The sequence below is a fragment of the Mauremys reevesii genome, linkage group 3 (genome assembly GCF_016161935.1).
Source record: "Mauremys reevesii isolate NIE-2019 linkage group 3, ASM1616193v1, whole genome shotgun sequence".
NCBI classification, from domain to species: Eukaryota; Metazoa; Chordata; order Testudines; family Geoemydidae; genus Mauremys; species Mauremys reevesii.
In genome coordinates, this window is record NC_052625.1 from 3,025,878 (window position 1) to 3,041,424 (window position 15,547).

The 15,547-nt window shown below is 50.6% G+C and overlaps 1 protein-coding gene across 2 annotated transcripts in view; it reads left to right on the forward strand.

Annotated features, from left to right (window-relative positions):
* Positions 1 to 14,747, forward strand: part of PPP2R5D (protein phosphatase 2 regulatory subunit B'delta) — a 42,791-nt gene extending 28,044 nt beyond the window's left edge. For both annotated transcript variants that reach the window (XM_039528932.1, XM_039528931.1), the window contains exons 12-16: positions 1,007 to 1,134; positions 3,542 to 3,643; positions 11,742 to 11,814; positions 12,410 to 12,526; positions 13,783 to 14,747. In XM_039528932.1, coding sequence (XP_039384866.1) covers positions 1,007 to 1,134; positions 3,542 to 3,643; positions 11,742 to 11,814; positions 12,410 to 12,526; positions 13,783 to 13,920 — 558 coding nt within the window. In that variant the 3' untranslated portion in view covers positions 13,921 to 14,747. The remainder of the gene's footprint in view (positions 1 to 1,006; positions 1,135 to 3,541; positions 3,644 to 11,741; positions 11,815 to 12,409; positions 12,527 to 13,782) is intronic.
* The last annotated feature ends 800 nt before the right edge of the window (positions 14,748 to 15,547 follow it).

Consider the following 15,547-nt stretch of genomic DNA (forward strand, 5'->3'; position numbering starts at 1 on the left):
GGCCTTTGCAGTGGGGATCCTCACACCCGGGGTAGGCTAACCCAGTGCTGAGACCTGAGTGCCAGTCACCCGGGTTAAGTGTGCAGTGAAGGCATAGCGTAAGGAAGAGAGGGTAAAGGAACTGTGGAGCAGGTCAGGGAGGAGTCTTAGCCTAGGGAGCTATATGGAAGGTGGTCCAGGGAGCAGAGAGAGACAAGAACATTAAGTTGGGGATCCAGTTTATGCAGGAACCCAAAGGTGAGGACAAGGGATTTGAGTTTTGTACGGAGGGCAAAGGGGAGCCCTGGGAGAGATTTGCAGAGGGGTCTGATGTGGTCAGAGCAGCAGGCAAGGGAAATGGTTTTGACAGTGTTTTTGGTTGGTTGAAGAGAGTGAGGTCAAAGGGAAGGAAGTTGCCGTAAAGGAGGTGAAAGATGGTTGGGACCTGGACGAGGGTCTTGAAGTTGGGGACAGACAGCAATGGAGAAAAGCTGACCAGGCTTAGCAGTGATGTCAGTTTGGAGGGTCAGGAGGAAGAGAGAACACAGAGGGATGTCCCTGTTGGACAGGGAGGGGAGGGGAGATTTCAGGGAGGAAAGAGCTCCATTTTTAGCCCTTGTTGAGCTTTGGCTGGAGGCAGGACAGTACGAGGAAGAGTTGTTGGAGATGTGACTGAATGGAGAGTCATCAGTATAACAATAGCAGCTTAAGCCATGGCCAAATGAGGCTACCCAAGGACATATCCCTGAGGACCCACCCTGCACAGGGAGAGGAGGAGCTCTTGGTGTAGATGCTGCCGAATGTAAACGAGGAGAGACCAGAAACCAAGGGATGGGTCTCTCCAAGCAGAGGACCATTGCCAGAGGTGGCAAAGACGAGCTCCTCAGCCGGAGCTCTGCCGAGTCTGATTTCTTGGCTGGGGAGTGCCAGAACTTTTGCCTGGTTGGTGACGAGTGGAATTCTCACATGCACCCTATGACCTGTCTGCAAGGAGCCTATACAGAGATGTGCTTCCCTCCTCCTGCAGGTGGCCGAGCGAGCGCTGTACTACTGGAACAACGAGTACATCATGAGCCTGATCAGCGACAATGCAGCCAAAATTCTCCCCATCATGTTCCCAGCACTCTACAAGAATTCCAAGAGTCACTGGAACAAGTAGGTCCTTTCTGTGGGTCCGGGGGCCGTTAGGAATGAGTGAGCGAGCATCCAGGATCGCGCAGGCCTGCTGCTGGCTCCAGGGGAGTTCATTGTGGTGCTGCTGCTAGCTTTGGGGCACAGAGGAGGCGTGGAGCTGAGATACCAAGGGGATGGGTGTACTAGATCTGAAAACCCAAGTAGCCCACAGCAGCCGGGGCCTAGACATGTCATTTTGGGTGGCTGTTCAGCCAACCCAGTCAGTTAGATGGCCGATATCTCTAGCCCTTGGAGTCTGACTGGTAGGTGTGTCGGGACTGTCTAGCCCAGTTTCACAAGCCGTGGAGCGCGGAGGCCTCTGCAGCTTCCAGGGCTGAACAGAGGCTCTGGTGAATGTGCTGGTCTGGTGTCTATAGCTGCCAGGTAACAGAGAGAGCACTGAGACAGCACAACCCACAGGACAGTTGTGCTTCCTGCTGCTGCTTGGCACCAGATCCTCATGTGACCCGCCCATAAATGAAGCCTTTAAGTAGGTCTTTTCTACATGCGTATTATTCCTCCCAGCTCTTCCTCCAACTGTTGTTAGCTGTTTCAGTTAACTAGGGGTTAAGAGAGTTAAAAGACCGAACTCGCGCTGCTTGGGTGAATGACTTAGGAAGCTCACAGCACACGTCCAAGACCCCTGAGGGTACATTTGCAGGGCCAGCAGAAACCCACGGCAGCAAGTCTCAGAGCTCGGGCTTGCACTACAGCGCTAAAAATTGCTGTGTAAATGTTCAGGCTTGGGCTCTGAAGCCTGGGGAGAGAGGGGGGCATTTCCTGATATTTCTGTGGGGGAGAAGGCAGGAAAGCCCTCACCCCCGTCCTCAGGCCTTCCCTGTACACTGGAAAGAAGCAAAACTAGGGCACTTTTGATACAATTTAAGGGGAGCTTGCTGGAGCTGGGATTCAGTGTGTCTATAATACAAAGAAATTGGCTGCAGAATAAAAACTGTTTGCAAACTATTGAACCATTGATTGTTTCTGCTTTTGCTCGCCTCTTTGCCATAAAGAATCAGAAAGAGGCACAAACCAAACTGTTCCCTTTGCAGCTCCCCTTAAGGGGTGGGGTAAATGTTATGCTCACCACCAGGCAAGGAAATAGTAACTGTGGCCTTGGCTTTCACACCAGTACTTCTCACACACGCATGCACTTCATGTAGTTTGGGCCAGCTTTCTCCCATCAGGATTCAGAAATGTGCTTTGCACCACTAGACAGAGCCATTTCCAGCGGTTCTGAGGTTTCTTTTTTCATTTGTCTGCCTCTCTCTCTCCTTCCTGGTACTTTCCTGGGAGCAGCACAGGACAGCTGTTGTACTCTGTTCTGCCTCTTTCCAGTTTGTGATGGTATTTTTCTACTAGTCCTGCTTTCCCTGAGATCTTTCTCGCTGCCACCCTTGCTTTCCCAGAATGGGCTGAGGGACCCAGCAATTCTTCCCTTCCTTCCCCCAACTCAGTCACAGTGTGTGTCAGAAAATAACACCTAGGAGCTATCCCTTCACTGCAAACTGTTCCCAAAGGCAGTTAGTACCGCGAGTCCCCTTTCACGGCTGGGGAGAGAGCACAGAGCGGTAAGGTGACTTACAGGAGCCAAACGGCGTGACTCCCGGCCCTTGTGTTACTAGCCCATGCTGCTTCTGGGCACGATTCCAATCTGTGTTCTGATTTCCCAGCACTGCGGACAGGCAGGGCGCTTTCCGACAAGACAGTCCTGCCCCAGGAGCTTACAGTGTAGCATGAATAAGGCGTGACGCAATGCAAGCACCCTCGACGCCAGAGGAGGAGGTGGCTTGTTCTCTCAGTGCACGTAGTGCTAGTTCCTGGTTCCAAATTGCTATTAAGTACCCTTCCTTCAGCGCTGCGGTACGTTCCAGTTTGCTGCAGCAGCTGCTGCACACTGGAACTGAGCTAATGGAGTGAAGCCGTGTGGGGAAATCAAACAATCTGGCTGGTACCTTGCAAACCCCCATCACATGCAGCTGTAAAACTGGGTTGAACAAAGCCCTGTAGGGAACATCCCCAAGCTGGCCCCCAGCTTCTTCCATCTCTAGCTTCTTTGACTGTGTGATGCCCAATAGGAAAGGCCCTGAGGGCTTGAATGCTGATTCCTGCTGACATCTGTGTTGGGAACCACCAGCTCAGCAGCATTACTAGTTATGGCTCCATTGAACTGCAGCCCCAGTCACTGTGAAGAGAGCTGCTCCCCCCCGTGGAGTAATCAAATGGACTCAGGTCTCAGTTCTTTTCACACTGACTACTGGGACCATAGGAAGGGCTCTGGTCAAGCTCCTAGGAGCAGAAGTGATGTCTGTCTCCCTCCCAGCAGGATAAGAGACAGGCAACTTGATGCTACCTGTGACCCAGTGTCCCTCTTCTGCCTTCTTTGCAGGACGATCCATGGCCTGATCTACAATGCCCTCAAGCTGTTCATGGAGATGAACCAGAAGCTGTTTGATGACTGCACGCAGCAATACAAGGCAGAGAAGCAGAAGTGAGTAGCTTGGGCAGAGGCCTCCCCTCAGCTGACTCAAACGAATATCTGAGTCTCCTTGACCATGTGAGGAAAGTCGCAAGCCAGTACAGTTAGCAGTCAGGTTTAAGTGGTTGCTCCGGTCAAACAGGGACCCTTCAGAATGTAGGGAAGCCAAGGGGAAGGAGTATAAATAAAAGCAGGAAAAAAGCGAGATGGAAATTAGGAAGGCAGAGGCGGACATCGGAAAGCGAGAAGCTAGAAACAACTGAGAAATCCTGTCAGTCAGAAGCAGGAAGCCTGTGGCAGAACTGTTGGGTTTGCTGGACCACCAGGGAATGAAGTGGAGGAGGAGGAGGAGGCGGCTGCAGAGAAACGAAGGCCCTGATTCGGCAGTGCATTTACGCACCTTCTCGTCTCCCATTGACTTCAAAGGAACCTAAGCACATGCTTAAAAATTAAGTCTCTGCTCAAGGGTTTTGCTGAATTGGGACCATGATGATTTCTTTGCAGCCTTCCCCACAGAGGACGTTTGGGAAGGTATCTGCTGTTCTCAGATTGTACAGAATTATCTGGGGTTGAGTTGTCAAAAGAGGCGGTGCTGGAATAAATGGATCAATTAAAGGGGCTCTGGGTCCCCAGCCCCTAGTAATACATCCACGAGCTGTGAAGGAGCTTGGGAATGAAGTGGCAGAGCTGCTAATACATACATGCTTGTTAAAGTCCGGTACTGTACCAAGCACTGGAGGGTAGCAAATATTGTACCTGTTTTTAAAACACCTCTGGGGTTGGTTACAGCCCTGCAAGCCTTACTTTGGTACTTGGTAAGTAGGTTGAAACCAGAATAAAAAATACCTAGTAAAACCGGACAGGCTGAGGACAGGCCTGTACGGTGTCTGCCAAGGGAAGTTGTTCCTCACTGACTTAGCAGAGCCCTTTGAAGGTATCAGAAGAACAGTGGCTAAAAGCACAGGATGGCATAATTTATTTTGCATTTCAAGTTGCTCACAAGAGGCTAGTAAGGAAACAAAGTAGCCCTGGGGTGAGAGGTAAAGTTCCGGCATGGATCAGAAAATGGATGAGAGACAGAAAACGAAGAGCTGAGATAAATGAACTTTGTCATGTTGAAAGCTGACGACAGCGAGGGTTTCCCAAGGGTCCATGCTAGGGCTGTTGCTGTTGGAAGGAATACATGTACAATGTAGGCGGGGTTGCATTAAGGGTATGTCTGCACTGCAGCTGGGAGGTGCTTTCCAGCACAGATGGGCAGACTTGTTTGCTCTGCTCCAGCTAGTGAACTAAAACCAGCAGCATGGGGCTCAGGCGAACTGCCCAGGTCCACACCCACCCAGCCACCTGCATGGAGGCCCAGCTGCTGTGTAGACACACCCTAAAACACCTTGTTTTCATTAGCTTATGACTTTTCCACACTTTAACCTTCCGTCTGACATGTTCCATGCAGGGGGTCTGGCTCTGACTGAATGGTTTTAGAACACTTCAGCCAAAATTGGTCAGCCATTTCTAAGAACATAAAATGTACTGAAGCGTGGAACTGTGTTGTTTTGCCCATGTTAAACATTTCTGACAACCTTGTCTGTGAAAAGCTGTAGCCCCCCTCTGCTTTGGAGCAGCGATGTGAAATTTGGCAGGAGGTGACCTTTGTGGTAGGGATACGCCTCTTGAGAGCCCATGTGAAAATCTGCCCAGATTTGACCCTGTTGCTGAGCAGAGACGTGCGAGAGTTTCGCAGCTCAGTTCCCCAAAGATTCTATCTACATTGGGCATGCTTCAGCCCAGGGCTGAGCAGGACTTTCCCTGCAATTGCAGCTCTGGGCTGCCACGGGCCGTGCTGGGTTCAGGCACTGGATTGAGAGCAGGGAGATTCTTTCCTTTGCTCTTAATGACCCCGTGGCTGCTGGGCCCAAGCAGTGAGGAGGTGGAAACTGGCTGACTCCAGTGTAGAGGGGACAAGAGCCAGACCAGCAAAGTAGTGGGGAGACTAGATTGGGACAAGGAGACTGAGGGGGAAGCTGGGACTGGAGCCTGGCAGGAGTGGGGAAAGGAAAACTGGGCCTGGGCGTTAGGGTGGGGAACCTGGGGCTGGCTGGGCAAGGAGACTGGTACTTAGAGCCAGGGGGAGACTGGCATTGGGATTCTGGGAGCCAGTATCTGGGGGGATTGAGACTGGATGAGGTACCGGGGGAGACGGGCTGAGAACCGGGGGAGAGACCTGACAAAGAGCCGGGATGCAAGGGGAGAACTGGCACTAGCTGGGCAAAGAGATTGGGACAAAGAGCCAAGGCAATGGACGGGGGAGACACTGAAATCAGAGCCTAGGGAAGAAGATTGGGACTGTGAGTTAGTGGAGAAGGAGAATGGATGAGGAGGAAGGAGACTGGGACTGGGGGTGGGGGAACCTGGGATGGAGAGTCCAGAGCGGGGAGACCCGGACTTGCTGGGCAAGGAGACTGGGACTGGTTAGGTGAGGCGTATAGGGACCGGGGTGTGGGCAGTCATGTCTAATGGTTAGAGTGAGATGCCTGGAACTGGAATCAGGGTCAGAGCCAGGTGCCAAGCCGAGGTCCAGGGCTTGATCTGGAGGCAGGTGCCAAGCTGAGGGCTGGAGCTGGAGCCCGCATCAGAGGTCGGGTGTAGGAACAGGGACCTAAAGCGAGGTAGGAAAGCAGGAACCGGGAACAGATGGGAACTGGGATAAAGAGGCAGAAATCAAGAACAGGCAGGGAGGCCAGAAGGCAGGGCTCAGGAATCAGGCAGGTAGGCAGGGTCCATAGCAGTAGACAGCCCAGGATTTACCTAGTTACTTGGACAACTTCCTGTGCCTTTGGTGGGTTTAAATAGCGCCCCCTAGCCCGTGAATGGGGCTGGATGTCCCCCCAGTTAGAAGCTTTGCGGAGGTGACTGTGTGAACCAGAGCTTTGCTAGCCCCCTTCTCTACTGGTTTGGGTTTGCTGCTGGTGGTAGCCACGGTCGGTGCATTGTCTAGTTCCAGACCTGTGATTCCTCACAAGGAGAGTGAGACTGGGAAGAAGAGACGAGGTAGTGAAGAAACGGGACTGTGGAGGGGGCAGGGCAGAAAGGGTCACACTTGTGGGAAACAGGCAGAAGGGTCTGTGCCCACTAGAAATACTCCCCTCCAGAGCCTGGAATGGAGTCCGGGATTCCTGAGTCTCACTGTTTCTCTGCTGGTCACAAATATCTGTGAAATCGACTGGGAAAGCGTGTGTCTCCTTCTCCTCTAGTGCTGGCCCACATAGAGGATGATCTGTAATGCGCTCAGTTATTCCGTTAGCTTGAGGTGCGGAGCTCAGTGGGGTGGATCTAAAATTTCCAACCCGGCTGATGACCATGTGGGGATCAATCAGATGTCACATGATGGAATTCCTGTGTTTGCAGCTTGCTTTTTTTCAAAGTTAGCAAGTTACATGCACAACCCTGTGTTCAAAGAACATTACAGTGACTCCTCACTTAGTCGTCCTGGTTAACGTTGTTACATTGCTGATCAGTTAGGGAACATGCTCGTTTAAAGTTGCTCAATGCTCTCTTATAACGTCATTTGGCAGCTGCCTGCTTTGTCCACTGCTTGCAGGAAGAGCAGCCCATTGGAGCTAGCTAGAGGGGGCTTGGAACCAGGGTGGACCAGCAGCCCCTTATCAGCATCCCTAAGTTCCCTGTGCTGCAGCCACCCAGCAGGCTATCAATTGCCGGGTAGTTCAGCTGTCCCTCCCCACACTGTCATGTGCCGCTCCTGCCCTCTGCCTTGGAGCTGCTCCCCGAGACTCCTGGTTGCTGTGCAAGTGGGGAAATGAGGGGGGCTGTCAGGGTATCCCCCTCCCTCCTGCTCCTGCACCCCACTTACTCCATTTCCAAAGAGCAGGGGGGATGCACAACAGGACAGAGGGAGCTTGCTGGCAGGAGCTGCTGTCTCAACTTGCCAATCTATTTAAAATGGCAGTGTACTTAGAGTGGGGTCAGCATACTTAAAGGGGCAATGCGCATCTCTCTCTCACACAGGGTGTGTGTCTCTGTCTCAGTCTGCCATGCTGTCTCCCCTCTCTCTATTCGTGCTGCCTTGTAGAGTGTCCGGCTACATTAACAACAATGTGTTAACCCTTGAGGGCTCAGCCGAATGCTAGTTGATCATTTAGCAGCAAGGCATTCCCTGAGAAATATCCCTCCCTCTTCCACCTTCTGACTTCACCACTTCAACCAAGCTTCACAGTCGTCATTGCTGTGTACCAGTATTAAATTATCAGAGGGGTAGCCATGTTAGTCTGGATCTGTAAAAGCAGCAAAGAGTCCTGTGGCCCCTTATAGACTAACTGACGTATTGGAGCATGAGCTTTCGTGGGTGAATACCCACTACACACATCCAGCGAAGTGGGTATTCACCCACAAAAGCTCATGCTGCAATACGTCCGTTAGTCTACAACAGGAGTAGGCAACCTATGGCACGCATGCCAAAGGCGGCATGCGAGCTGATTTTCAGTGGCACTCACACTGCCCGGGTCCTGGCCACCGGTCCGGGGGGTTCTGCATTTTAATTTAATTTTAAATGAAGCTTCTCAAACTTTTTAAAAACTTTATTTACTTTACATACAACAATAGTTTACTTATATATTATACACTTATAGAAAGAGACCTTCTAAAAACATTAAATGTATTACTGGCACGTGAAACCTTAAATTAGAGTGAATAAATGAAGACTCAGCACAGCACTTCTGAAAGGCTGCCGACCCCTGGTCTATAAGGTGCCACAGGACTCTTTGCTGCTTTTACAGTATTAAATTTTGTTTAAAACTTGGTGTGTGTGTCTATTTTTTTCTTTATATAGATATATTTTTTAAAAAAGTCTTTTGTCTGGTGAAAAATTTTTCCCTGGAACCTAACCCCCCCCATTTACATTATGGGGAAATTGGATTCGCTTAACATCGTTTCACTTAGTCGCATTTTTCAGGAACAGAACTACACCATTAAGCAAGGAGTTACTGTATTAACACTGCAAAGTCAAGCACTCAGAAGATAGGAAGTGCCAGTATAAAGGTTGCCTATGCAATATTAATTCGTCCCTCTTGTGCATATATATTATAATATTGTCTGTAATTACATGATCACGTGCTGTTTTTTCCATAGGACCCTGCCCCATTCAGTGAGACTGAGGAGAGGAGAGATTGAGAAGGATGAGGACTGTTTAGGTTAGAAAGAAGAGGGCACGTAGGAGGTATACAAATAATTTCAGGGATAGGGAAGGTATGTTGGATGTTCCTGTTCACCTTGTGTCATAGCACAAGAACAAGGGGATGTTGCATAAGGCTGAAAGCCAACCAAAGTGTAGCTGATAAAGAAACATTTTTTACTAATAAAAAGAAGCATAGTTAGCCTATGGAACTCACTGCCACAAGGTATCACTGAGGCCAATCGCTTAGGAGGATTCAGAAAAGGCTTAGACATTGAAATGGTTATTGACCACCCCCAGTGCCTGCCTCTGCAGAGCTGATCACTGCCTGCAGCTGCGCAGTCACTGCTCCTTTGTGAGCAGCGCTGGGCAGTTAGAGGCGTGCCCATTTCCCCTGGCCATACACTGAGTGGGTTGATGGCACTGCTGGTGCCTTTTTCTAGAGCCCCATAGCCCTCCGGGAGAAGTGAGGCCATGCACCTTGATAGCCAAAGAGTGATTAGTTACTCTGCTCAGAAAGTCAGACCTTTGGAGAAGAATCAGAGGGTCAAGCCCTATTAGTTACAAGATGGCGCATCTGGTCATACTATGAACTAGCTCATTGTCTGCACCTCAGCACTTTGGGCCTGGTGCAGCTCTAGGGATGGCAGGCTGAGGAGCATGTGTCCATACTGCCTTGTGTGAAAGCTGAGGGGGCAGCTAGGTGGAGTTGTGGACATGCCTTCGCTGCCACGCTGTCTGGAGCGGCTCACAACTGTGAGTGCCAGCCTCCGGGCAGATGGTCAGAAAACCAGGCTGACCCCCCAAGCTGGTGGTGTGTTCTGTGATTAGATTTCACCAAGCCAGTAGCAAATGTGAACTCTTGGATCACTATAGCAGTCTTACCACGGAGTCACAGACAGTTCCCTTAGACTCTCCATCTATCTTACCACCCAGACAAACTGAACTTGGTGATAATGATCACCTAAACCAAAACCCACACATCAGATTGCTCCCAGGCCCAAATCCCGGTCACTTACCCCAGATCAGTTGGTACCCCAGATGCGTAAGGGTCAGTAAGAGGCCTCTTGTACCATCAGGTGGGATTAAAAAATGTCCTGCTGCAGGGCATAAAACTAGTCTCTGATTGATGGGAATAGGAAGAAACTTCTCTTGTGGAATGGTGTTGCACATGTGTATCATAGGACTGTAATGCCAGTCAACACTGGTTTATGGGAAATAGGTCTTGGCAAACAATCCCGATTTTGTTCTTTGGTGAGATTACAAATTTGGTCAATAAAGGCACCTGCACAGATGTAACCTGCCAAGACTTTTGTCAGGATTTGACTTAGTTCCACACTGCACAATATCAGCAAGAGCCCATGTTAAATGAATTAACTGGCTAACTGACAGGTGTCAGAAACTAGCCGTCAACAGGGAACCATCCTAGAACAGGGGTATTTGTAGTGGGGTTCCACGGGGATTGGTACTAGGCAGACACTAGTCTGCATTTTCAACAGTGATGTGATAGTAAGTATGAAATCACCGCTGACACAAAGAATGATGGAGTGGTAAATACCGCTGAGGAAAGGACTCAGTGACACACAGCGATCAGGATCTCTTGGTAAATGCAAGGTCATGTGTCCTGGAACAGGGAATGCTGGCAGTCCCTACAGAATGGGAGACTGTATCCTGGAAAGCAGGGACTGAAAAAAATACAGGGCTTCCATTCTGGATAATCAACTGAATGTGAGCTCCTAATATGATGCTGTGGCAAAAAGGGCTAATACGGTCCTTGGATGTATAAATAGGGGAATAGTGAGTAGGAACAGGGAGGAGTGATTTTTACCTCTGCAGACCAATACTGTGTCCGGTTCTAGTGTCCACATGTTAAAAAGGATGATGTACATTGGAGACGATGCAGAAAAGAGCCATGGGCTGGAGAAAATGCCCTGGAGTGAGGGACTCAGAGCTTGATCTGTTCAGTTTATCAAAACAAAGATGCAGAGGTGACTTGATTAAAGTGTGTACGTGCCTTCATGGAGAGAAACTACAAGGTACTAAAGGGCTCTTTAGTCTGGCAGGGATGGGAAGAACAAGAACCAGCAGCTGGAAGCTGAAGCCAGACAAAATGTGTTTAGAAATAAGGTGCAGATTTTTACCAGTGAGGATGATTGGCCCTTGGAACAAACTCCCAAGGGCACTGGTGGATTCTCCATCTCTTGATGCCTTCAGACCCAGACTGGAGCCTTTCTGGAAGATCTGCCAAACCCAAGTTGTTTGGCTCAATGCAGAGGTAACTGGGTGACATTCTCTGGCCTGTGTTATATAGGAGATCAGACTAGATGATCTGATGGTCCCTTCTGGGCTTAAACTGTATGAAAAATCTGTGATTTGGCCACCTCAGGGCTTCTTGTGCTGTCCCCTGAAGCTGCTGGTCCTGGCCAGTGTTGGAGAGGGACCTTGAGCTAGATGGGCCCTCGCTCGGCTCTGGTAGGGCAGTTCCAATGTTCCTGTGCCTGGCCTGGGGAATGAGAATGGTAACTCCAAACTAGCCTCAGCACGTAATGCCGGGGACAGGTCCACATGCTTCCCTCCTCCAAACTCAAACACATGAACTGATCATTCAGACAACCCACTTCCAGCTGCTTTACCCTCCAGCTAGCAATCTGACACCCCCCACAGACAGACAGACAGACACTCTGTGCCCACTCAGAATCTTCCTAGGTGCACTGACTGGAATGCATCCTCCTCCAGCCTCCAGGTGCTCCCAGTTTCCAGGTGTTACCCCCCACTGAGAAATAGCTTTTTCTGTAAGAGACAAAATTAGTGACCCCCCCTTTCTACTTCCCCTCCCTCCCTGTCTCCTGCTGTCGCCAGCCCCCCCAGCGGATTTCCATCTCTGCCACTTTTCCCTAGAGTTTAACTTCTTCCCTTTCTCGGCAGGGGGAGGTTCAAGCTGAGGGAGCGAGAAGAGATGTGGCACAAGGTTGAGGAGCTGGCCAGGCAGAACCCCCAGGTAATGATGTCATTCGGGGGAGAGAGCGTTGGGGTTTCAAACGCCTGTTGCCTGGGCCCGCAAAGAGCAGAACCCATCACTGGGCGGCTCCTCCTTGCAGAAGGTCCTGGCCAGCCATGGAGCCCCAGTGGCAGCCTGTGTCTCAATCCCCTATTGTCATGAAGCGCAGTTACCTGAGGACGTTGCCAAGCTAGTGGCGATACCTCCAATCTCCCAGCTGGCCTCTTACTTCAGTGGCATTGACCATCTGATACCGGAGGAGCAACTGTCCCTGGAAAGCCTACGTGTGTTCCTGGTTATCGAGTAGGGCGTGTGCCAGTGGCTGGCCCTCTCCTGCTCTGCCAGCCTAGGCATGGTGAGTGGCACGCCACCACTGCTCGGCAGGCAGAGTGGGAACAGCGAAGGGCAGGAGTCTCCCTGGCTGAGGAATACTGTCCAACCCCTTTGTGCTGGCTTGAGGGTAGAGGGTGCTTTGGGAGCATGTGAAATTCCCCGGGGGCCTGTGAGATGTGGGGGTAGAGGAGGGATTCTGGTGCTAGAGTGCAGTGCGCCTGCGTGCTGAATTAACCTCCCTGATTGTTCGGATTGTCTGCAGTACCCCATGTATTACGCACCCCCACCTTTGCCTCCTATTTACTGCATGGAGACAGAGACCCCAACTGCAGAGGACATTCAGCTACTGAAGAAAACGGTGGAGACAGAGGCTGTGCAGGTGAGTCAGGGTCCAGCACCCTGGGCAGAGTTCCTCAGAGGAGGTCCCTCCACCATAGGTGGTTCCATTTGAACAGAGATCTTGCCAGACTGGATCAGAGCTGAGTCCATCTAGTCCAGTATCCAGGCGCCAGCACCAGATGTTTCAGAGGAAATGTTAAAAACTCCACAGCAGGAAGCGGTGAGACAGTTAGAGATTCGTAAACCCTGAAGGAGGAGGATTTATCACCCTTCAAAAATTTAGCATTGGCTGTTATACTTCTGCATAGTCTTGCACTCCATATGGAATGTCCAGCTCCTCTTTGAGTTGTGCTGAGGTCCCATGTGAGCCCAGGAGTGGGTCTATAGTTAGGGCCCTATCAAATTCACGCAAAATGCGTCACGGACCGTGAAATCTGGTGTTTTGGGGGCTTTTACCCAATACTATGCAGATTTCACAGGGCAGACCAGCATTTCTCAAATTGGGGGTCCTGACCCAAAAGGGAGTTGCAGGGGGTCAAAAGATTATTTTAGGGGAGTTGTAGTATTGCCAGCCTACTTCTGTACTGCCTTCAGAGCTGGGTGACCAGAGAGCAGTGGGTGTTGGCTGGGCACCCAGCTCTGAAGGCAGCACCCTGCCAGCAGCAGCGCAGAAGTAAGGGTGGCAATACCTTACCAGGCCATCCTTATCTCTACACTGCTGCTGGCGGTGACTCTGCCTTCAGAGCTGGGCTTCCGGCCAGCAGCTGCCGCTCTCCAGCTGCCCAGCTCTGAAGGCAGTGCCACCGCCAGCAGCCACACAGAAGTAAGGGTAGCAATACTGCGAACCCCCCCTACAATAACCTTGTGACCCCCCCATCTCCTTTTTGGGTCAGGACCCTACAGTTACAACACTGTGAAATTTCAGATTTAAATAGCTGAAATCATGAAATTTATAATTTTCAATATCCTATGACCGTAAAATAGACCAAAATGGACCATTAATTTGGTAGGGCCGCATGTGGCTCTGGGTAGTAGGCAGAATCCCTCCCCAGCAAGCAGGGCTTCCTTAAACCTAGGCAGCTGGGTGGAGCATTGCTGTCACTGCTCCCCTTTGTCGCGTCTCACAGGGTGAGGCAATGGGCACATGAGCAAGAGCCACCTTTGTTCCCTCTGGGCTGGGGAAAGGGGAGATGCTCAAAGTTGATCTGGGTGAGAGTGAGGGGCCTGGGACTCTCGCTGGGTGAGAGGTTAGTTCATCTCCTGAAGCAGAGCGCTGACCGTGGGCTTTGTCTCTAGATGCTGAAAGACATCAAGAAGGAAAAGGTTTTGCTGCGTCGGAAATCTGAGCTTCCTCAGGATGTCTACACTATAAAAGCCCTGGAGGCCCACAAGAGAGCAGAAGAATTCCTCACCTCAAGCCAAGAGGCACTCTGACGGGCTAGGGAGCTGCCCTGGGAGGCCTGGCCCCCCTCCCCCTTCCCCCCAGGGGTACCCAGAAATGCACTTGGTTCTAATGTATAACTAGGGAATGAACATGGTGAGCTGTGCCTGTCCACGCCATTCTCATTCTTTCAGGGTAGATTTGGTTTTACATTGTACCTCGTATCTCATTGCATTGTCACATCCTCCTGCTTTTTCCTTTAACGCTGTTTTGTGTGTGCGTCTGCAAAGAGAACCCAGCCAGTCCATTTTCGCATCATTCCAGGCAGGAGTCATTCCATTCCCTGCTGCTTACTGACACAGGACCAAAGCCTCCCCCCGAATGCTCAGTGGCTGGATGGGATTCCTCAGCCAGAGCCTACATCACATGGTTCTGCACACAGCCCAAGGCCCTGTGCATGGACCATCCTCCACACCCACCCCCTGCTCCATCTGTGCATCAGAGACCCGTAGCCATGACAGCAGAGAGAGGCTCAGTTGGTTGAATCAAGTCTATCCACAGGGCAGGTTTGTTCACTACAGTGGATTCTCAAGGGCCTTTTCCAGTCGAATTGTAACTGTCCTCGATGGGAGGTGATTCCACCAGTTAATAATCTCGCTTGGCAAGAGAACAGGTATTTACCTTAACTTTTCCTTTACTTAACTGAATCTCCCCAGTCTGTTCTCTCCCCTCCTCCCCGCCCACCATATGGTGGGCTAATCCTTTCCTGCAGTCTCTGAATGTAAGCACATTATTACCCCTATTCCTTTGTATCCCCCTCATATAATTACTCTCTCCCTTTTTCATTTAGCATGATTCCCCCACCCCCCGAAGGTTTTTATTGGCTAAACTCTAATGAGGAAATTGTCACTTCCTCCAACCATTGTTGCTCCTGTCTTGAGTTCCCTCAAACTTGTCACTGTATTTCCAGTAATGAAGTGCCCAAATTTAACATGCTATTCCAGGGGCACGTGACCAATGTGTCCCTGCTCTGTTATAGTCTGCATACTCAACCCCAAGTTGTGCTAGCCTCAGTTCGTTGCCATATCAGGGGGCATCCGCTGCTCCATCACTCCACCAGCCGTCGGGTCCAGGAAACTTGTGCTGGCAGTAAAGCAATAGGTGTGTCTTGGGCCACTTTAAGTTTGGAAGCATTCTGTTGCTTTGCACTTTGGAATCTGTAGCTGCTGCAGGTGTTGATCAAGGCTCACCTTATGCTGGCCATGTAGGCAGCTAGTTCTCTTGTCTGTTGTGCAGCTGTGAGTTCTCTTGTAGCATAGAAGGGACTAGTTATGCTATTTCATCACTAGGAATGTATTTGCCAATAGCCCAGGGCCTTCATCCTGGCAGGTAATCTATGGGTGCTATTGGCCGGGGTGCTGCAGTGTTTCGGTGGTTCTCTCCTGAGCACTCGATTTTGTATCACAGCTCTCCCCATTGTCACCCTGGGGAGGCTAGTTTTTAAAGGGCATGAGTGGGTTCGCTATACCTTTAAACAAATACGGGCCTCACTCGTAACATAGATTGACAGCACCAGCCAACCCACTCAAGCCCTAACTGCATTTCCAAATCATGGAAAGTTACAAAAGGACCAACCCTAGAGTATCATGTCTGCTCTGCATCTCTAACGGTATTCCCTGC